At 40.2% G+C, this 23468-nt stretch overlaps 1 protein-coding gene across 1 annotated transcript in view; it reads right to left on the reverse strand.

The window, feature by feature from the left end:
• LOC136446693 (transcriptional repressor NF-X1-like) overlaps window positions 1-23468 on the reverse strand; it is a 125625-nt gene that overhangs the window by 20846 nt on the left and 81311 nt on the right. The window contains exons 8-16 of the mRNA XM_066445163.1: window positions 19409-19529; window positions 18934-19154; window positions 16299-16396; window positions 15818-15851; window positions 14089-14171; window positions 13393-13501; window positions 10486-10605; window positions 5287-5366; window positions 3194-3298 (exon numbers count right to left, since the gene is read on the reverse strand). Coding sequence (XP_066301260.1) covers window positions 3194-3298; window positions 5287-5366; window positions 10486-10605; window positions 13393-13501; window positions 14089-14171; window positions 15818-15851; window positions 16299-16396; window positions 18934-19154; window positions 19409-19529 — 971 coding nt within the window. The remainder of the gene's footprint in view (window positions 1-3193; window positions 3299-5286; window positions 5367-10485; window positions 10606-13392; window positions 13502-14088; window positions 14172-15817; window positions 15852-16298; window positions 16397-18933; window positions 19155-19408; window positions 19530-23468) is intronic.

The raw sequence follows: 23468 nt of genomic DNA on the forward strand, positions 1-23468 counted from the left end.
ATTACTCCAACACACGCATCCTACAGGGAACAAACAACTAAGTCTTACATCAGCAGATACATTACTCCAACACACGCATCCTACAGGGAACAAATAACTTACATCAGCAGAAACATTACTCCAACACACGCATCCTACAGGGAACAAATAACTTACATCAGCAGAAACATTACTCCAACACACGCATCCTACAGGGAACAAATAACTTACATCAGCAGAAACATTACTCCAACACACGCATCCTACAGGGAACAAATAACTTACATCAGCAGAAACATTACTCCAACACACGCATCCTACAGGGAACAAATAACTTACATCAGCAGAAACGTTACTCCAACACACGCATCCTACAGGGAACAAATAACTTACATCAGCAGAAACATTACTCCAACACACGCATCCTACAGGGAACAAGTAACTTACATCAGCAGAAACATTACTCCAACACACGCATCCTACAGGGAACAAATAACTTACATCAGCAGAAACATTACTCCAACACACGCATCCTACAGGGAACAAATAACTTACATCAGCAGAAACATTACTCCAACACACGCATCCTACAGGGAACAAATAACTTACATCAGCAGAAACATTACTCCAACACACGCATCCTACAGGGAACAAATAACTTACATCAGCAGAAACATTACTCCAACACACGCATCCTACAGGGAACAAATAACTTACATCAGCAGAAACGTTACTCCAACACACGCATCCTACAGGGAACAAATAACTTACATCAGCAGAAACATTACTCCAACACACGCATCCTACAGGGAACAAATAACTTACATCAGCAGAAACATTACTCCAACACACGCATCCTACAGGGAACAAATAACTTACATCAGCAGAAACATTACTCCAACACACGCATCCTACAGGGAACAAATAACTTACATCAGCAGAAACATTACTCCAACACACGCATCCTACAGGGAACAAATAACTTACATCAGCAGAAACATTACTCCAACACACGCATCCTACAGGGAACAAATAACTTACATCAGCAGAAACATTACTCCAACACACGCATCCTACAGGGAACAAACCACTTACATCAGCAGAAACATTACACAAACACAACATCCTACAGGGAACAAAACCACTTACATCAGCAGAAACATTACTCAAACACACGCATCCTACAGGGAACAAACCACTTACATCAGCAGAAACATTACTCCAACCCAACATCCTACAGGGAACAAATAACTTACATCAGCAGAAACATTACTCAAACACAACATCCTACAGGGAACAAAACCACTTACATCAGCAGAAACATTACTCAAACACACGCATCCTACAGGGAACAAAACCACTTACATCAGCAGAAACATTTCTCCAACACACGCATCCTACAGGGAACAAAACCACTAACATCAGCAGAAACATTTCTCCAACACACGCATCCTACAGGGAACAAATAACTTACATCAGCAGAAACATTACTCCAACACACGCATCCTACAGGGAACAAATAACTTACATCAGCAGAAACATTACTCCAACACACGCATCCTACAGGGAACAAATAACTTACATCAGCAGAAACATTACTCCAACACACGCATCCTACAGGGAACAAACCACTTACATCAGCAGAAACATTACTCAAACACAACATCCTACAGGGAACAACACCACTTACATCAGCAGAAACATTACTCAAACACACGCATCCTACAGGGAACAAACCACTTACATCAGCAGAAACATTACTCCAACCCAACATCCTACAGGGAACAAATAACTTACATCAGCAGAAACATTACTCCAACACACGCATCCTACAGGGAACAAATAACTTACATCAGCAGAAACATTACTCCAACACACGCATCCTACAGGGAACAAATAACTTACATCAGCAGAAACATTACTCCAACACACGCATCCTACAGGGAACAAATAACTTACATCAGCAGAAACATTACTCCAACACACGCATCCTACAGGGAACAAAACCACTTACATCAGCAGAAACATTACTCAAACACACGCATCCTACAGGGAACAAACCACTTACACCAGCAGAAACATTACTCCAACCCAACATCCTACAGGGAACAAATAACTTACATCAGCAGAAACATTACTCCAACACACGCATCCTACAGGGAACAAATAACTTACATCAGCAGAAACATTACTCCAACACACGCATCCTACAGGGAACAAATAACTTACATCAGCAGAAACATTACTCCAACACACGCATCCTACAGGGAACAAATAACTTACATCAGCAGAAACATTACTCCAACACACGCATCCTACAGGGAACAAATAACTTACATCAGCAGAAACATTACTCCAACACACGCATCCTACAGGGAACAAATAACTTACATCAGCAGAAACATTACTCAAACACACGCATCCTACAGGGAACAAACAACTTATACCAGCAGAAACATTACTCCAACACAACATCCTACAGGGAACAAAACAACTTACATCAGCAGAAACATTACTCCATCACAACAACTTTCTCAAACAAAGTTGAACTCAGTCTGTAATTTACAACTCAAAAATTGGACCCAAATTTTCCACTGTCTAACACGGTGAGCAGTAGATCATAAGTTGCAGGAAGTTTACGGTGAACCCCTGTCTCTGACTCTATTAAAGGATGGTTGTAAGGCCCTGATGTAAAATTAATGCCTTTTTTCACTCGTCTTTCAAAAAAGAAATACTTTGAAAGTTATGGTCCACTGCTCACAAAGTCTGGAGTTGGACAGCCATATGGGTAAGTCCAATTCTTGTGTTGCAAATTACAGTGATTCCAGTATACTACAACTAAGTTAAGCACAGATTAACTTTCAAGCTTATTAAGTTCTGTTTTGGCTGCCTCCACTATAGTATAGCCTTGTATCTTTTAGGCTTGTATAAAATGAAGTCAATCAGCTGCAACTTTTGAAATGATTTTGATGTATGATAACATGTCTTTGGTGGATGTGTTTGTATTAGGAGTTTTGGGATTTAAAATAAGGATTTAGAAGGTGACAAGATGGAGGAAAAAAGACATGGAAAGACAGGCATGCAACTGATGCATAATCTTTCTGTTCGTCTTTTAATTCCATCTACAAAGGACTGATACCTACAAAATAAAGGCAGCATAAAGCATAAATATTGCAAGTTACATGTATGGGAACTTTGATAGCCGATGTCTAACCTTGTGGCAGATGCGAATGCACTGATGCACACCACAGGGGAGGCGTCTATCGCAATGTCGTCCACAGGAGATGTCACTGATGTGACAAGGCACGTTGTTTCTTAACTGGAAAGACAGAGATATGTTTACATGTAGGTAAAGGAAACCAATCTATGTTGACCCTTGAGTCAATTGTATATATTTCCTTTATTTACCATGATTTTACTCCGCATGTGTAACACCATCTCCCACTGTCGGGACCTGAGGAGCAGACAGCATGTGGCTATTCACCTGTAAGCCAGGAGACTGATGAACCTAATAAGAAGTTCAACATTCTCGCTGTGTTCTGTAAGTCTTAAATATTAAACATTATCTCGGAGTCCTCATTGACAAAAAACGTTGGATGGGCATTTGAAACATCCGAGATTAAAATTCAGTAATCCAGTAGTAAAGACTCAATTTTATCATTCTTTCAAGAACGTAATCAACACCTTCCAGTTTAAGTTTGGAATTCCACTTTTCCCAATTTGACAAATGCTAAATTTTCAATATAGAATTTAATGCATTTATTAAGTGAAAAGTGTTTACATATAGTTGCCAAGTATGATGCACAGTAATAATTGATAACGATAACTTTCATGAATACTAATTTTGAAAATTTCCGCGGGAAGAATTTGTCCTGCAGGAATTTCTGCAGAAAGATATCATTCCTGGAGGAATCCCTGCGGGAAGAAGGTAAATTCCTGCAGGAAAAAATCTTCCCTGCAGGATTTCCTGCAGGAAGTACCTTATATCACATTATTGTCTGTAGGATGTGAGTCCTATTGTACATTAAGTTACTCTACTGTATGGTTTCTCAGACCCATTCATTATTTTGAAAGAATATTGTTCTTAGAAAATTGTTATGGTTCATCAAGGACATTATCATATATGATGTCCTTGGGTTCATCAATAGACACTCAAGGGTGCCTTTTTGTGAATCTATCAATCACTTCTTTTTAGTCATATTTTGTATGATATAAACTAGTATCAAACTTTATGTCGCGAAGCTTGCATGCATGTACTGTAACAGGTCCTGGAGTTTTTTAAAAAGACATCCTTAAAACACCAGCATATGTTTTGAATCACAATCATCATTAATCATTGCATTTATCCTTTCTTCTGGCTACCAAGATCCAAAGCTTAAAATACTGATTATCATTGGTTTCCTCACTTCACATACAGTAACATAATTATTATTAGTCAATATGTCACCAAGGTCAACCTAGACTTAGGGAAGAGGGTTAAGTTATTGAAGATAGACCCACGCAGGGGTCAGAATTTGTATTGATGTATGTTATACAGTAACTCTGAACATGTTAAAAACCTGGGTTTTGTTTACAAGAAAGTTTATTTTTATTTTTTGCTGGTCTGGAGGGGCTCAGTACTGGTCATCTTTTGACATAGTTAGAGCACAGCCATCTGTCCTTAGCCAATCAGGAGCGGGTATTTTGCTGTTTGAAATCCACATACATGGCCCAAGGACCTTGCATGGCCAAAGTTAGTTAATGCACCTCTCTCCCTTGAGGCAGAGGTGCTTTAATCAACCTCGGCTGGTATCTGGTGTCAGCCAATGGAGAGCCAGACTTTCTGCCCTCTCAAGGGACATTCGTGCTTTAACCAACGTGATAATGCGAGTTTGGCTATTGGCATGACGCATTAGTATTTCTTTATCTGTATTTCTTTCGAAACATACAAGTACTATTAGATTCAAACTATATCACAATGATTTCTCGTTGTGACAGTTGTGGCATGTCGGAGGAGCAACTGTTACAGATGAGGCATGAGCCTTAAAGTCATAGAAGTCACATCCAGCAAAGCACAGACAAACTAAGACTAACTATAACTTTAAATAACTCAGCAGCTTGCATATTTGCACAAGCTCTAAATTTCATGTTGCAGGAAAATTCAACAGGTAACAGAAAAGTACTTTGAGTCCTGCATCTACATGACTGTAACCAAATGATACAGAATGACAAATACAGATACAGAACCATGTTGACTTCCAAACTTTTCATTCTAAAGAATAATAATAATACAGTATCTACTGTAACTGTAAAATCATAAAGTCTTACCTCATGCTGCCCCATACATTTCCGCTGTACCAGGAAGGTGCAGGGAGGACACCTGTCATCACTGTGGCAGGTGTGTTGAACTGTAGAGCATGTTCAGTCACACAATTAGCTTATGGTACCTGTCTGCATCAGAATGGTGTAACACACTACAAAACATGACAGTCAGTCAATAAAACCTGTATAAGGGACTGATTAGCTTCAGTCAATGCACATCAGGACATTCCCTTATAGACAAATTCAGCCTTACCAGAACCACTTCCCTCACTGTGGGAATGTACCTCATGCATCCATCAACATGCAAATGCATTAAAAAAAACATGCTAGATATACATTTGCTTGTCGTCACATAAGCCCAAAGTGATTTGTTATAGAGTTTATTTGATTGTTTGTTAAAGCCCTCTATCTTCATTAAAGACAAAATCAAATCGGTCACTGGCCACTTTTCGTTGACATGCATGAGAAAAGAGGTAAGGGTCAGACAAGATACTCTCACCTCCCAATAAACGTACCGGTACATTTTATTTTTACTCAAAATCTGCATGCCCAGTACGTTTTTATTTTAGACGGCATGTTTATTTTTATTTTTTAAAATGGGGGCTCTGCTAACCAGAGAACCCTTATGAAATTGAAAGTTAAGGTTTTTCTGCCCGTATTTCCCCGTTATTTTTGCTTGTAATTGATTTCCCCGCCACTATGATGACCCAGCCTTTGTGAAAATCCTGGGGGCACTCATAACATATCGGTCGATCTCGCTTTGACGCTACAAATTAAACATTGTTATTAGAGGACAATAAGACGTGACACTGACATTTCAAAATACATATATCAAATAAATTTGACAGTCAGTGTGCATTGTGCAGTGTAAACGAAAGCAAGCTGCTCAGAAAACATGTGTACAAAAAATGTAGAGTAAGGTGCACAGGAAGGCAATCCTGACCACTGCATCGGCAGCGTAACAGAAGAATAATTTGTTCAGAGGACTTGTTACACGGCCGCCACTATCTGCAGCTATCAGGCATGATGACAGTAAAACAAGCAGTATATTGCATAGCGAAGATTACGATCTTTAAAATGATACCGTTAACACGTGGAAAATATTACATTTTGGGTCGACTAATAAAAGGTTGGACACAGAAGGCCATTTATATTTTCAATAGAGTTCATGTTTTAAAATAACCGTAACATTTTCCCAATTTAGTGGTTAAGGGCAGTTCCTAGTGTCTGTATCTGTATCTGTATAGCCGGTATAACCGCCCTTCGGCGTAACACACCAGCTTCGCAGGCACGCGGCAGTAGCTGGTTATATTACACTGTACAGCCTGTCACACCTAACTTTTGCACATCTGACTGCAATTGTTCTTTGAAGCTATTTAGTGAAGGTGTTCCTACAGCATCTGATGACAACGAGTTCCATTCTACTATGGTTCTCGGGAAATACAAATTTTTGAACACATCAATCCTTGGTTTGTAACTCTGGTACTTAAAGGCATGACTATTTCTTGTCCTTTTTCTGGGCTGGTATTAGATAATTATCATGTAAAGCCTGTATATTTTTCTTCTGTCTTCAAGTGACTTCCACAGTGTAGATCTGTTTTCATTTTAGTGACACTTGCACCCCTGTCATAGTTGTTCGTGCAGAACCTGGCAGCTTGGTTCTGCACCCTCTCCAGTTTATCCTTGTCTTTCTTTGTGTATGGATCCCATACTGTTGCAGCATATTCAAGGTTTGGTCTTACTAGAGACGTGTATGCAAGTGCTTTTACCTTTGCTGGGCATGCCCACAAATTACATTTGATCACCCCCAATGTCTGCTTAGCCTCTAAGTTGTTACTTTGTTAATATGGGTACTCCACTTCAGTCCAGTTGTTAATGTAACGCCTAGGTATGGGTGGCTTTTTGTTGTTGCTAGAGTCTGTCCACAGAACTGGTAGGTGGTCACAACTGGGGTCCGTTTGTTTGTTATGTGCATGATGTAATATTTTTCCGGATTAAACTGCATAAGCCATTTGCTTTGCCATTCCTCGAGGGCGTTCAGATCTGCTTGCAGGAGTTGTGAATCATTCTGTGTAGATAACTCTATATATAACAGGCAGTCGTCGGCAAATAACCTCACATTTGAATCAAGCTGGTCTGGCAAGTCATTTATGTACAAGAGAAAGAGTAATGGTCCCAAAAGTTGTAACTTTCTAAGTGCTTCATGACATGGCTGTGAATAATGTGCTCGAGTAGTTTGCAGGATATACAGGTCAATAAAACAGGTCTGTAGTTGCTGGGGATCGCTCTATCTCCCTTTTTAAAAATGGCACATATATTTGCTTCAACAAGTGTCAACAAGTAATGGGTTACTTCTTAGTATGAGCGGCCCGAGATGATGAGGTACTTTACAGATGATCTCTTTTCAGTATTCTGGGCTCAACTGCGGGAAATCGAAATCTGAGCGTCTCACCAAAACTTTCCTTTCGACGCTATGGAGCAAATGTTTATAGACATAACGGGTTACCCTATTTTTCAGGGGGTGTTCATACATGTTTTTTTGGGGGGTAATGTCTTTGGAAAATATAATTAGGTACAGGGAGCTCTCTTATGATTTTTGGCGACACATCAGGGGTGAGCCAAATTTTTACTATATTGTGTGCAGATTGCAAGAATTCTAGGAATTGTACAGGAATGTGAAAGTCAATAGGACGATAACTCAAGAATGCCTGGATGTATTGTCTTCATATTTTGTAGGTGGGCAGGTCTGTGGGAGACCTTGTAATGATTGGATTTTGGGCCCCCTAGCGACTTTCTGTGGTACTGCAGGGGAACTTTCACTTTTCAAATCTCGTCTTCTGAACATGCTATAGTCATAATTTTTAAGTGGTGGATAGGTCTTTGTTAGGAAAATATGTCTCGTAGATTTGGACCCCCTATAGCGGCTTTTTTTAAATCTGCAGGAGCTGATTTTGACTCAAACTTTGAAAGAGAATAACGCAAGAAGGGGATGACGGATCATCATAATTTTTGGTGTGTAGATAACTTAAGTGATGATTTACATAATCATATGCCAATTATGCAAATCAATATCTGATTTGCATAATTAATGAGGACAGTTAATAAATCAGCTGAATTCTACTATAGGACTCTCATACACATGACATATTTAACTGAGAAAGAGATAAATATCGATAGATATCAAATTAACACTTAATTTGCATAATTAATGACAAAATACTATAAATCCATAGTGGTAAATGATGGGAATTTCATTTTTGCACCATTTGGAAGTTAAGTAAATGTGGCCACTATTAGACACAAATCTTGCATAGATGGCCTCATTTACATAATTTATGAGGAAATGGTACGATATCTTTTTTTGTGAAAACAAGATTTTCATACATTCGACAACTTGTGTTATTTTGGTAGAGAAGGTGATATGACATGATTTATGCGGGGTCCTTATTTGCATGTGGGCTAAAAACGAAAACGTCAACAGGGACCACCGTCGCCATGACAACATCTATTTATGTTGCCAATCTTGTTGTTATATGTTACTGATTGTCAGTAAATATATGATATAAAGTTACATGTACTTGACTATTTGTTGAATTCGAAAGCCCCATTGGCCCTCGGTTAGGGGTCATAGCGAGGAACCTATGCCCAATTTTTCAACATGATAGTTATATTTTTTTCGAAGTGGCAAGGAAGATCATCATTTTGAACAAGCTATGTATAAAATGTACAGTTATGTTGGTCAATATCTATATACAGTCAAACCAGCCCAAGGCGACCACCCTGGGGACCGAGCAAAAACGGTCGCGATGGACAGGTGGTCGCCATGAAGAGGATTCCATTCACAACATGTTTCCAGGTCGAGGTGTTCAAATACCGTGTACTACGTAGATGGATGGGAAATTATGTGATTTTAGACAGCATGACCCCCACCAGGTTCAATTCTCATTAACAGAAAGATCCTACAGAAATTACATTTTCCGTTATCGTTTTAATAAAATTGTACACCGTTACATCGTGAACAAATGTTCGTCATAATTTTGACTAAAAACAATGTCTGCCTCGATGACCTTGCAGCACCCTCCGCATTCACACGTTACGTTAAAGTAAGAGTACACACACACAAACGCATATAAAATCTAGGTTTTTAAGGCCTGAGGCAAATCCCTAGAAAACACCTGCTGACCCCAGCCTTCTTTTGGGCGCCGACCGCTGGATTAAAGCGGCAAAAAGTTTTCGATCTGACAACTCAAGGATGAAAACGGAAAGTTGTGATACCGCCGCCGAGCACGCGACCACATCGAAAGGTAACAGTGGAGCAGATCGCACAGCGTCGGTGATTACAGCGCCCAATAAAGGTTTGCGAGAGTCATGGAAATAACAAGAATATAAGAATATTAATTTTCACCAATAATGAGAGTATTCTAAATCTTTATACACAGAAGCGTCATGTTTTAGAAAAGTCAGCGTTATGCCGCGCTGAAACAAAGATGGCGTCGCGGACCAAGAAACAACATGTCTCGGCCAACGTTATGCCCTCCACCGCGGAGTCATTTTCTGGCGGAATTTAGTAAGACAGAGACACATTTTTGTTGAAAATACAAGGAATGGATAGTAATTTCTGTGAAATCTGACGTTTTGACGCCATGCACTACGTGATCGTTTTGAAAATTGAGTTCAAACCGAACCGCGGTCAGGTTGGACAGGTGGTCGCCTTGGGCAGTGCCAATATAATGGGGAAAATTTTCGGGACCGAGAAAAAGCGGTCGCCATGGCCAGGTGGTCGCGTTGAAAAGGTGGTCGCCTAGGCAGGTTTGACTGTAGTTACTTGATAGGTATGGTCCTCAGGCATAATTTAATAGATACAACGTCCCCCCTTAATATCATCTTATTTCCTTTGACAGTCATATGGACACAGTTAACCTGAGTGTTACATAACAAGGACTGCATGTTCTTTGTTTGGGTTATTTCTGTAACAGTAAAGTGTACTGTAAGAGTGGAACAAGCAAGTAATCCTTTCCTAATGGTTCAGCATGGGAAACATGTTTGTCCAACACTGTTTTATGGAAAGACATTATGAACTTCAGACTGTAAGGTTCGACTTTTTTCAAGTAATCTTGATCCTGCCATATATTCAGAAAACAGCACATACACACACACACCCTTGAGCCTGCCCAGGAGGCTGAGACAGACTGAGTGTTGTTTTACCTGGGTGTGCACAACTGTGCTGACGGGAACACATGCGGTGGCACTCGGGAGGAGGTGTTCCACATGGTACGGGGGGAAACAGCACTGAGGCTCCACACTGGCAGTACAGCTCCTCAAAACCTGTGCATGGGTGGAGTATAATATACCGGTAAGGCTTCATTCACCAGTCACATTACAAAATACAACTGTAACAGTACTGTTAAACAATAAGAATATTTTGGCAAGGCAATTTTTGAAATAGAAGTTATTAAAATAATTCAAATCTGCATAATAAACAAAGATATACATGCAAGAGGATATGAGATAATACAATTGAGAATAGTTAATATATAAGAGGTCAGAGGTCACGGGCTTGGGATGGCGCCGATCCTGGGAGCTCCCCGGACTGGAAGTATTTCTTTAATGACTTTAATGACTTTAGTGGACAGATAGGGCATGAAGAAACAGCCTTCACCTATTGCAAAGGAAGACAAACAGAAATGGACAGAAGTTGCTTGACTTTGCCCAAGAATTTGGTCTAATAATAATTAAATATGAAACACTAAATTCCTGAAACCCCAGAACAAACTATGGACACACCAACATCCTGCTGGGTACCGCTCACAAATCAATTAATGACTCGGAAGAAATGGAGGAACAGCATTAGAGATTGTCGGGCTTTCTCCTCTTTTTCCACCGTAGGATCTGACCATCAAATAGTATCCTGCATAACCTGCCTCAGTCTCTGGGCATCTAAGAAGGCAACCCATCTCAAACTCCGAAACCCGCTACGAAACATCATTTCGCACTCGAGGTGAAAAATTAATTTGACGCTCTTGCAGATCCTTCTGACGACATCGAAACAACGTATAATATCATTATTAACTTGATTGAGGCTATGCATGGAAATAGCTCTCTCCACACTGCCCATGAAGAAGAAAACTAAGTCATCACCCCTGAGTTCTCACACTCTTGTCTCAAATGCACGTCACAAAACAACATGAAGCTGCCTGGAAAACTATTAATGAACTCACAGGCCGAAAATCCAAACCATCAGTCAAGCTAAAAGGGGGATCTCCGGAAGAGAGGAAAGCCAACTGGTCGGCACACTTCAGATCCCTTCTACTAGCTTCTAGGTTCAACTACAAGGACTTTTTATAACTTTACCCAACCGACAACTCAAAATGACACCTGTAGTGGAGGAACTTAACATCTCAACAGATCCTTTCACTCCAAGCGAACTCAAAACAGTTCTGGGATCCCTCCTTCACAATAAATCTCCTGGTCTGGATAATATCCCGGCTGTCATCTTGAAAGACCCGGTTTTCAATGACCTTCTTTAATTTACACCTGTGCAACCAAACGTTTATGTATCACAGACCACCATCTTCCTGGCTAAAAGGAGGAATCGTTCCCATCCCCAAAAAAGGTGACCTAACATCTGCCTCCAACTATAGAGGTATTACTCTCACTCCCATTGCAGCAAAGGTGTATAACAGACTTTTACTTAATCGTCTTACCCCTGTAATTGATCCCATTCTTAGGAGGAATCAAAATGGATTTAGAAAAGGAAGGTTATAAGTAGTACTATTTCACAGATTCTGGCAATACGTCGTATAATTGAAGAGATGAAGAGATGACATATGGATTTTGTTTGCTTTTCATTGATTTTCGTAAGGCCAGGAAAGTTTAATTCTATTGATGGAGATGTACTGTTTGATATTCTAGCACAGTATGGTATTCCACAATGTTTTATAAAAGCAGACAGAGCTCTGTATAGAAATACTATAGCCTCAGTTATTACACCTGACGGTGAGACTAGTTCATTTGAGGTAGTTACAGGAGTTCTTTAGGTTCATACCTTAGCACCTTACTTATCATTATTGTACTTGACTATGTTTTAAGACTATCACTAGACATAAATGAAAACAAAGGTATTGAAATCAAACCGCGCAGGAGTCAAAGACACCCTGCCCAGTATCTCACTGATTTAGATTTTGCAGATGATCTTGCTCTATAGTTGCTGAATTGATCAAAAATGCAGAAACTCTGCTCCAATCACTGGAAGAATCTGCATCCCTAGTGGGGCTATATTGTAATGAATCTAAGACAGAATACATTAGCAACATCTCTGGAACACTTGAACTCAGATCCCTGTCTTGGGCACTCATTCATAGAGTAGATAGTTTCAAATATCTTCAATCTGGTTCTTACATCATTGTGCTCAAAGAAAGACCTCGAAACTAGAAAAGCCCTAGCATTGTTGGACAAAATATGGAAATCTAACATTTCTAACAAACTGAAGGTACAAGTTTTTCTTACCCTAAGGCTTGTGGAACCGATACTGCTCTACGGTGCAGAAACTTGGACGCTTACCTGTCAGCTCCAAAACAGACTGGATGGGACCTACATGTACACAAAGCTTCTGCGCAGGGCACAGAACATTTCTTGGACACAACATGCTACTCTAAAAACTTATGGAAGTCTTCCACGGCTGTCTCAAAAGCTCACCCACCGTCCAGTAACATTTGCTGGACACTGCTTTAGAGCCAAGCAGGAAATAGTTTCGGACATCCTTCTATGGAAACCAAGAGGCCGAGTGCACTGCAGAAGTTTGACTTTTACCGATAGTTTAGTCAGAGACACTGGGATTGCATATGAACACTTAGGACAAATGATGTTGGACAGGGCAATATGGGGTGATGTATGTTCTTGTTTAGTCCCGGCCGATGACCATGTATATATTAGATAGATAGTTACTATCATGTATCTAAAACACATTTACAGGGATCACAATTTTTTACTTCAATGTGGTTATTATATTGCAAGCAAATTCATTTCTACAAGTTTGATCTTATAGAAGATTGAAATCATACAAGGTAGACTAGTGATGAAACTAGAAAGTCATAGAAGGGCTCCACAACTCACTTGTCTGCCAGCAAGGCTGACAGTTGCCGCGGTGACAAGGCTGCTCACACTTGTGTAAACCACAGCCCAGCTTCCTCCCACAGACAAACGGGCAGGCGTGGTCCAACTCCTGCAGGGTTCACGAACATTCAACTCACAACTCATGCACAAAACTTCTTCTTCTTGTATGTTACTTATTGGCAACTTTCATCTTTTGCTGACTTACATTTCAGGTCATTATCACATGATCCTTGGTCAATCCAGCCTGAAGAACACAGTAGCACATATGGACAATGGTACAATTTTTCTAAAAGGCAGCTCTAAGAAATTTGAATAAAAACTAAGTGTGGAAACTGTTTTATCTAAATGTCTACAGTAACTCTGACAGGTGTCAGCATGACCTATCAATAATTGTTGCCCTGCACAGAAATATATCAGATTGTTCATCAGCTGAGTGATGGGGCACAAAAAGGTGCACAAGGTCACACCAATTTACATATCATTGGTTCTTGTAGCATTAATAATGTACTGTAGCAATAACCTTTAGCACCCAATTCCCTTGGCAGCAGGAGTTTAAAGATTAAAAGAAAATCTTGATGTCAGGATTCCAGTTTTACCCACTGGCAGGTAATAACTCAATAAGCGTTATTTTCTTAAATTCAAGAACCAACAAATTAAAATTGGTGTGGCCATGGTGTATACTGAGGAAGACTTTACCACACAACAGAGTTGTCCACACTTGTGCCGCCCACACTTCCTTTTCTTGTTACACCTTTTGTCACAGAGGAATTCATCTTCCACTGAAAACATAGACAGCATCAATTACAATAATATTATTATAGGGTTAAAACTTAACGTACACATCATGGGAAACTAGTGTTCACCATCAAACTCAAACTAAAAAGAGTTGTGCAAGATCATAGCAATTCAACTCAAGCAAGCAACTGCAAAAATCTTTTGAAACGGTCTTATTCAGTTCTTAATAAGTAACTGGCACCTTGTGTATCTTATCATATCTGGATGCCTAACTTACAGTAAACATGAAGAGAGCTGCTAGCTTCATATAATCATGGCGTTGTTCTATCAGTTGGGATATTCTACATTGTAGGTTGAAACTGGATACATATATTAGTCAGAAAAACATAATTAGAACATCACACTAAAGTCATGAGATCTTTTGAACAATAAAAATATGATAGCAAGATAAGTACAATAATTGTACATATTAGTCATTCAGTTTAATGTTAACTTCCTTATTTTCCTGGATAATTTTGCTAAAATTCATGAAAATTCCCATATTTTTGTGCAGAGCGGCGCCACTTTCCACGTCCGTGTTGTCTGAATGAAGTTGATACTGAACAATGGAGCATTTGCAACTGTAACAAAGGATCGCTGTTTTGCAAACAACATCAAGAGCCTCTGTTTACATCGGGAATAGAAGTTTAGTGGCGAGTGTTTTGCAAGAATCATCTTACCGCGCATAGGAGCCGCTGCACGGTATTTTCCATTACAATGAACAGAAAAATTTGAATGCCTGGTTTGGAATCTATGAAGTCCTGTTCATAAGACAAAGGCCTTGTATATATTAAATGAATATTTAGAAATAACAAAGATAAAATATTTATTTATTTATTAATAAAAAAATAAAAATATGATATTCATAAATATGATATTGATAGATAAATATAATATTAATATGCATTTTTGATATTTAATATCTAAAAAGAAAAAAAATCCATGCACGGACTCGATCCCGGATCTTCCGGATCTGAAGTACTACGACGTTACCAGTTGAGCTAAGTTGTAGTGTGTAGTATGCGTCTCTATACATAATGCTTTAACCTCACTATATGGTATCATTTATGTTGATTTTTGGTCGTTTCTTGAAGAAATCATTTTTTTTCTTCTGCAATCTTGTGGTATAGATGTAATATGGTCATTTTTCAGGATATCAAAGTCCGAAACCACAATGCAATGATATTTCTGAACAGTTGTAGCAGTTACATGCGGTCGCCCTCCTATGTGTCATGCAAATCAAGCCTGCCTGGCTTTTCTTGCTCCCTTGCCATATAAGGCAACGGCTATACAACAATTTTGGAAGGTATTGCCATATAAGGTCATATGGTGTGCGACACAGTGTTGAACCATGCAGCAGCCCTGCAAGGTAAGAGCCAAGACATGGTGTTTTGTCGCAAAGGCGACAAAACACAAAAAATAAACGTCCCCTTACATTTATGAGAGGAAGTTAAAATTTGAGAATGGGAGGTGTGGCCATTTTTTTTCTCAAATGGGGAAAAATAGGAGCGGCGATTCCGAGAAGCAACAATTGGTGTGGCCTTATAAATGTAATGGTTACCGTAGTTACAGATCTGTATTGTCTGTTTAATACAACACAATGCACATTAATCTGTAATGAAATATGACAGGCACAAAAAAATATCCTTACCTGTTCGACCTTTGACATCTTTGCAAGGTTGTTCCTGACAAAATAGAAAACACCTTATTCGACTTGATGTCACATGATATGTAATCACAGCGTATTTCATTCTTAGACAAATAATACCATCTCAGAAAAGGACAAGAAATAGTGATACTTCGAGTACCAGACTTATCAACCTAGGACTGATGATGGGTTCAAAAATTTGTATTTTCCTAGAACAATCCTATAGTGGAACTCCACCAGGTATCCTCATTAGATAGCTTTAATCAACGCAAGCAGTTAGATATGCGAAGGTTAGAAACATGACAGGCCGTTCGGTGTAATATATTAATTTACCTATAATTAGTAACACTAACGAAATATTGATATTCTTTTTACTGAAATGTTTAACAACATTCTCCATCAGCCAATTGCAGATGTTGTTTTTATGTCTTGTTTGGAAGTGAAAGATTAAGTAAGTCAAGTCAAACACAGTAGTTGAGCTGACCTCTGTTTTCCATCCACATCTGCAGGTAAGTTTTGTTGTCCCCTGACAAGGGCCACACTCCCCTGCATGGCACGGCTTCTGGCAAAGGTGAATCTCTTCTGTGGAAAAATAGGGAAATTCATTTTTTTTACTAAATATGAGTAAAATTATAGATGAGTAGGCCAGATAGAAGAAGAGGGACAGAGATACCTGAATGTGTTGCACAGTGGCACAGTGGTTAGTCTTGTTGATTCAGAACCTGGAGTTCAAATCCCTGACAGGTCCTCAGATGTTATGTCCTTAGGAAAGGCATTTATTGAAAGTGCCTTTAAGTTAAGTTTGCAGTGATCTAAGTAAGGAGAACATGGGGGGTAAACTCCAATCGGCTTTGATCGATTGGAATTTTTTGTGTGCATATTATGGGCTACATTTTCTTTTAACTCAATGGTCAGCATGATTATGCCAATCATTTTCAGACTGAGACCTGTCTGTTAGCAGAGTGTTGGAGGCTGGGATGACTGAGACCTGTCTGTTAGCAGAGTGTTGGAGGCTGGGATGACTGAGACCTGTCTGTTAGCAGAGTGCTGGAGGCTGGGATGACTGAGACCTGTCTGTTAGCAGAGTGTTGGAGGCTGGGATGACTGAGACCTGTCTGTTAGCAGAGTGTTGGAGGCTGGGATGACTGAGACCTGTCTGTTAGCAGAGTGTTGGAGGCTGGGATGACTGAGACCTGTCTGTTAGCAGAGTGCTGGAGGCTGGGATGACTGAGACCTGTCTGTTAGCAGAGTGTTGGAGGCTGGGATGACTGAGACCTGTCTGTTAGCAGAGTGTTGGAGGCTGGGATGACTGAGACCTGTCTGTTAGCAGAGTGTTGGAGGCTGGGATGACTGAGACCTGTCTGTTAGCAGAGTGTTGGAGGTTGTGATGACTGAGACCTGTCTGTTAGCAGAGTGTTGGAGGCTGGGATGACTGAGACCTGTCTGTTAGCAGAGTGTTGGAGGCTGTGATAACTGAGACCTGTCTGTTAGCAGAGTGTTGGAGGTTGTGATGACTGAGACCTGTCTGTTAGCAGAGTGTTGGAGGCTGTGATGACTGAGACCTGTCTGTTAGCAGAGTGTTGGAGGCTGGGATGACTGAGACCTGTCTGTTAGCAGAGTGTTGGAGGCTGTGATGACTGAGACCTGTCTGTTAGCAGAGTGTTGGAGGTTGTGATGACTGAGACCTGTCTGTTAGCAGAGTGTTGGAGGCTGTGATGACTGAGACCTGTCTGTTAGCAGAGTGTTGGAGGCTGGGATGACTGAGACCTGTCTGTAAGCAGAGTGTTGGAGGCTGTGATGACTGAGACCTGTCTGTTAGCAGAGTGTTGGAGGCTGTGATGACTGAGACCTGTCTGTTAGCAGAGTGTTGGAGGCTGGGATGACTGAGACCTGTCTGTAAGCAGAGTGTTGGAGGCTGGGATGACTGAGACCTGTCTGTTAGCAGAGTGTTGGAGGCTGGGATGACTGAGACCTGTCTGTAAGCAGAGTGTTGGAGGCTGGGATGACTGAGACCTGTCTGTTAGCAGAGTGTTGGAGGCTGTGATGACTGAGACCTGTCTGTTAGCAGAGTGTTGGAGGCTGGGATGACTGAGACCTGTCTGTTAGCAGAGTGTTGGAGGCTGTGATGACTGAGACCTGTCTGTTAGCAGAGTGTTGGAGGCTGGGATGACTGAGACCTGTCTGTTAGCAGAGTGTTGGAGGCTGTGATGACTGAGACCTGTCTGTTAGCAGAGTGTTGGAGGCTGGGATGACTGAGACCTGTCTGTTAGCAGAGTGTTGGGGGCTGGGATGACTGAGACCTGTCTGTTAGCAGAGTGTTGGAGGCTGGGATAACTGAGACCTGTCTGTTAGCAGAGTGTTGGAGGCTGGGATGACTGAGACCTGTCTGTTAGCAGAGTGTTGGAGGCTGGGATGACTGATGTGCATAGTGTCCTGAGCTCCTATTAGTAATTCTCATTTTTGAAATTAGACTCCTGATTTAGACTGCTTAAAGGCCTCACTTATGCAATGGAGTTATTGACTTAGACCTTTTGAGAGTTTTTGACGTCGCCATCTTTTAATACATGGTTATCGTAGCTTTTCAGACAGTGTTCTGAATATGTTACTCTGTCAGGTTTGCATTGCTGGCGTTAGAACTGATGTTGCATCTAGCATATATCCCTTATAAATATACCGTTTTTAAAAAGCCTGAGGTTATATTACCCCGCAAGTTTATGTGAACTAACATTACATGACTGTGTTTCACTTAGTCTACATATGCACATATTGCAGCATTATTAACAGATTTATTTTTCTTCAATTCAGAACTTTGAAAATATTCAGTGCCCAACAGGTCTTGCAAATAAATTGGTTAATGTAGACGTATTTATGTACTTACATGTATTTATGCTCCAACTGAATTGAGTATGACTATGTATACTATGTAAACTATGTATAATTTATGTACTACAGAAGCACATCTTCTTGTTACCTCTGAGGCATTGGAGAATGCAATCATTATGGTGGACAGACGATTCTGGGCTGTGGTTAGAGTGGCAGAGGAGGTCTGACACTCCACATAAGGAGTCAAGTCAAGTAAGACTTATTGAAAATACAAGCACATGTTTCATATTTCGTACCATCAGACCCACAACCGATAGGCTTGTTGCAGGTTTTTCCGCAGGTTGGTAAGGGATCCAAGCATGACTTGCGGTTGCCGTTTTCCCCAAGCTCCTCCAGCTTCTGCACAGTGGTCTGGCCACAGCAGCAGAACTTGACTTGTGATGGCAGTTTTGGACAGGGAGGACAGGGGGCGCTGTGGCACAGTTCCTCACAGGTGTGATGTCCACACTGGAGTTCTCTGTGACAGGGGGAAAAAAAGTTTTAAAATTATTTTGATTTTAATCTTTTTTTCCAAATTTCAAATCCAGACAATGTCCAATGAAAAGTTGCATTTTATCTAATACATACAAAAATGAATTGCACATATAGCAGCTAAACTACATGTCTTTCTGTCAAGGAATTTTTTTCTCACTTTTATTGGTGGATCTCAATCTCAATTCTTTGGTTGAACTTCACACATTTTAAACAAAACTTGTCTTTGAGAAAACTTGCCTGCCACATTTATTTCCACAGGAAAATCTGCATATCATCTGCAAACCACCATCAAGCCCCTCCCCTGTATATTCCTGACTGCCACAGGACACGTCTCTCACTTCCAGGCCACAGTAGCAACCTGGAGAATAATGATTTATGTTTGTAGTAAAAACCAAAAACAAGGTAGGCAATAAAAACTATTGCCATGGCGGCGATTGAATGTTTATTGTAAAACCTCTATCTCAGTGTATCATGCAAAACGTAGAAGTATGTGGGAAATCTTAGTCTTGAAAGCAGGCTACACTACAGGTGTGCAGTTCAATGGTTGCTACTGTGTTCATTGGCTACAGTTTTTAACAACATTCATATCTCAATGTCGGGAAAATTGAAACAGTCAAAATATGGTTGAAATTTAGGAACTTGTCACCTCATCAGTAGAAAAAAAGGGCTGTAGTGAAGCCTGCATGGGGGGGCTATAAAAATCGTACGATGATGCAATGTATAATTTCCTTCTTAGCTGCATTTTCCGTCACAATTGACACTCAGCAATGGCTAAATTGACATGTAATTTACCTGCGATTGACCAAGGCATGTTAACCTAACACTACATGTAATTGTATGATGACTTACGATGCGTGTGACCGCAGCATTATATATTATGATATCATATACTTACGAAGTATGAGGCTGTTATGGGCGATAAGAACCCAATTGCAGGCATGACGTGTGATGTGTGACCATGGGCCACACCAAGTTAATTTGTTGGTTCTCAGATTCGCCTGGTCTATTTCTCCCAAATCCCCCCTAAAATTTTAAAATTCAACACTATTGAGAAAATTGTTACTCAGTATAAAGGTGCCGCGGCTTTAAGTCATTCAACAAGTTTCCAGAATAGCAAAATGCCCTAAATGCTTGATACAGTTTTAGTCTGCCAATATTTTTATTCTCAACGATAATTATACTGTTTTTTTCAGAACAGAAGTACGTAACGTGGGGTCCCATAACTTCGACGGTACCATAACTTCGAACGAGTTTTATTTTGTCTTATTATGCAGAAGAGAGCCATGTTTGTTTTTATCCACTGTGCTGAATAAAAAGACCAATAACCCGAGGTCATGCATAGAGGTGACGTCTGAATGAAACACGGATTTGTGTACACTACCAAAAATCTTTTTTCTTATTCTTTCTTATTTTTGTTGTTTTCTTATGTTGAGAAATATTTTCTTATACAAAGGAAAAACAAGAAAATTCAAGGAACCTTCTGGGAAGTCTGGTCTATGTCAATTCTTACACGAAGAATTTTTTTCTTAAGTGAACTTATATCAAGAAAGTTCAAGTAAGTATTTCTAGCATGCTGTTTTCCAATAAGAAATTTCTAGAAAAATAAGAAAAAAATTGCTTTCTCTGGCTTAATATAAGATTTGTTTTTTATTTCCTCAAATTTTTATTCTTACAGGTTCTTCCCATTAGTATTTTTTCTAGAAAATTTGATCCTGCTAGAATTATTTTCTTGAACTTTCTCGGTCTAAGTTAACTTAAGAAAAAAATTCTTAGATGCAATTCTTGTTTGTGCTTATAACAGGGATTCTTGTTTGTGATTGATACAGGGATTCTTGTATACAGAATAACATTCTGGCTGACACTTACAGACAGAAACATTTTCTTTGTAGAAGGAAAAACAAGAAAAATGACTTTTGGTAGTGTAGAGTTAACTGATTTTTGCGCCACCAGGGAAATTTGGCTATAAACAATGGCTACGTTCGACGCAAGGTCACTGCGTAATGGCAACTCTTACATAAAGAACAGTCAACAATCGGCATGCAAACTTTCTTGCTTTACACATGAGGCATAAAGCTATACAAAACACACAAAAAACGTTGGTGCTCGTTAGGATATGTCGCGATTAAACTTGTCTGAAATAACCGCGGCTTCAAATGCCCTTCCCCCTTTACGTCACGGCCATTCCGTTGACCACGATTCGAATGTGATGCTACAGTGTTGACATTTCAAGGTCCCCCTGTCTAAATCACGTACGAGCTAGGGGGGCTCCAAAACCGCAAATCTTATTAATCTAGCTTGAAACACGTCGGATAAACTTGCATTTGGTAAGTTCCCGTCGACAGGCTTGCACATGGTTCCACACAGACAAATGCACTGATGTTGCAAACATGTAACCTAACCCCGCATGTTGATTAAAGACTGACAGGCCGCTTGCTTTGATGTGGGCGGCACGGGTCGGTGATCTCTGAATGCACAAACACGAAGTTCATTGAAATCAATGTAAATGGCGATTTCTCATTACTTGCTAAAAAAGATATAGAAAATCATGAATAGTGAGCTCTAAAAACAATTGCTGGCGTTGTTTAAAATAAGTCATAACTTTGTACTGAATTGACTGGAAAAACAAGGAAGATTTGACGCGTACTTTCTGGTCACATGCGGTGCCGTGCCGAGTGCAAATGTCACCATTTCAGTTTTCGATGTAGCAATTCTTCCCCGGCAGTTTGAGACGCAATTGTGGCACAATTGTGGCATTTGTGCGTTCATGCTACAGGACCATTTGTATGAAATGAAGTACAGTCAAACCTGTCTATAGCGGTCACTCAAGGGACTGGCCAAAACTGGCCGCTAAGGACAGGTGGCCGCTATGGAGAAAATGTTGATTAATTGACCACGAGTGACACATGTTTTCAGTACCCACTGAGCACATTTATTCACCGTACAGTACACATGTAAACATTACATAGGTAAGGCACATTTTAGAAATTCGATTGTTGTTCTTTTACTTCTATTATGGGCTTGAAAAAAGAATTATTGTATCTGCCAACTCCAAAATCCATGGTTTGCTCGAGCTTCATGTCTGTACAGACCAGCATCGCCATACTCAACTCTTGATCCTTCGCGACTGCTTCGCTGCCGGCAACCGCGTCACCAACGAGTTTTAATCATATGAAACAAAGTTCTTCGCAGCAAAATGCCCCCTAGTTAGTATAGAACAAAATATATGTTGCTCAGTTGCCACTTACTGTTCGTTTTCGACCGTTTTTAAACATAAAATCGTGGCGACAATTTTCCTAATCTGTTGTTGTTTACTTGTCATGATCAGCTTCTACCATTATGCTAATAGGGTAATGAGAGGAAGGTCGCTCTTTTGAGGGCTTTTTTCTCTTCAGAAAATTGCAACAGCCCAAATTTTACAAGATAGTAATGTTATCCATATTTAGTTTGAAGCTTTTGGTTCAGTAATTATCCTCAGTGATAGTTTGCAGCAAAATTAATTTAACACACTATACCTCCGCAACAGTGGTGTCGTCCGATGACCTTTATGCTGCTCCGCCATATTGAAAATCGTGTTTAGGCACATTTTCGGATGAATTCCCGGGGAAAACGGAAATATTGGGCCGACATTGAAATAATTCGCCAACTTAGCGCATCAGATACATTGTGCGGGTTGTATTTTCCAAAAACTACCGTCATCTTTGTCCAATCCAAATGCACAGAAATAGTCAAATATTCTACGATGTACAAACGCAAGCCATGTGAAGAAATACTTGACTTCGCGCGCGTCAAACCATGGATAATCTAACGAAGATAAAACATTCTTGTTTTCTTTATTAATATCCTGTCAAGTTGAGTTCACATAAACTTGATAACTGCATTAGAAAATGAAGATTTTGAACCCGGCGTGCGGTGGCGATGCGGCTTCCACCGGCGCACATTGGCCGTTATCGGCAGTGTTATTGTACTCGCGGGACCGAAAATCGTCTGGCCGCGACCGCGTTGGACAGGTGGCCGCTATAGCCTAATTCTTAATGCTTATGTCAATGGGAAAAATCCAAGGGACCGACAAAAAGTGACCACTATGGGCAGGTGGCCGCTATGCAAAGGTGACCGCTAATACAGGTTTGACTGTATCTACTCTCATTGCCATACCCGAAAGAACGGATCGTCAATGTTGACATGGCTTGGAACGCAACAAGCGGTGTAAACAGTTGCTAAGTCACAGCGCGCCCCACATCGGTGGCAACTTACGCACGGTCAAAAATCATTTACTACAGGGAAGCTAGTTGACACAAAA

Source organism: Branchiostoma lanceolatum, chromosome 13 (genome assembly GCF_035083965.1).
Source record: "Branchiostoma lanceolatum isolate klBraLanc5 chromosome 13, klBraLanc5.hap2, whole genome shotgun sequence".
Classification (NCBI taxonomy): domain Eukaryota; kingdom Metazoa; phylum Chordata; class Leptocardii; order Amphioxiformes; family Branchiostomatidae; genus Branchiostoma; species Branchiostoma lanceolatum.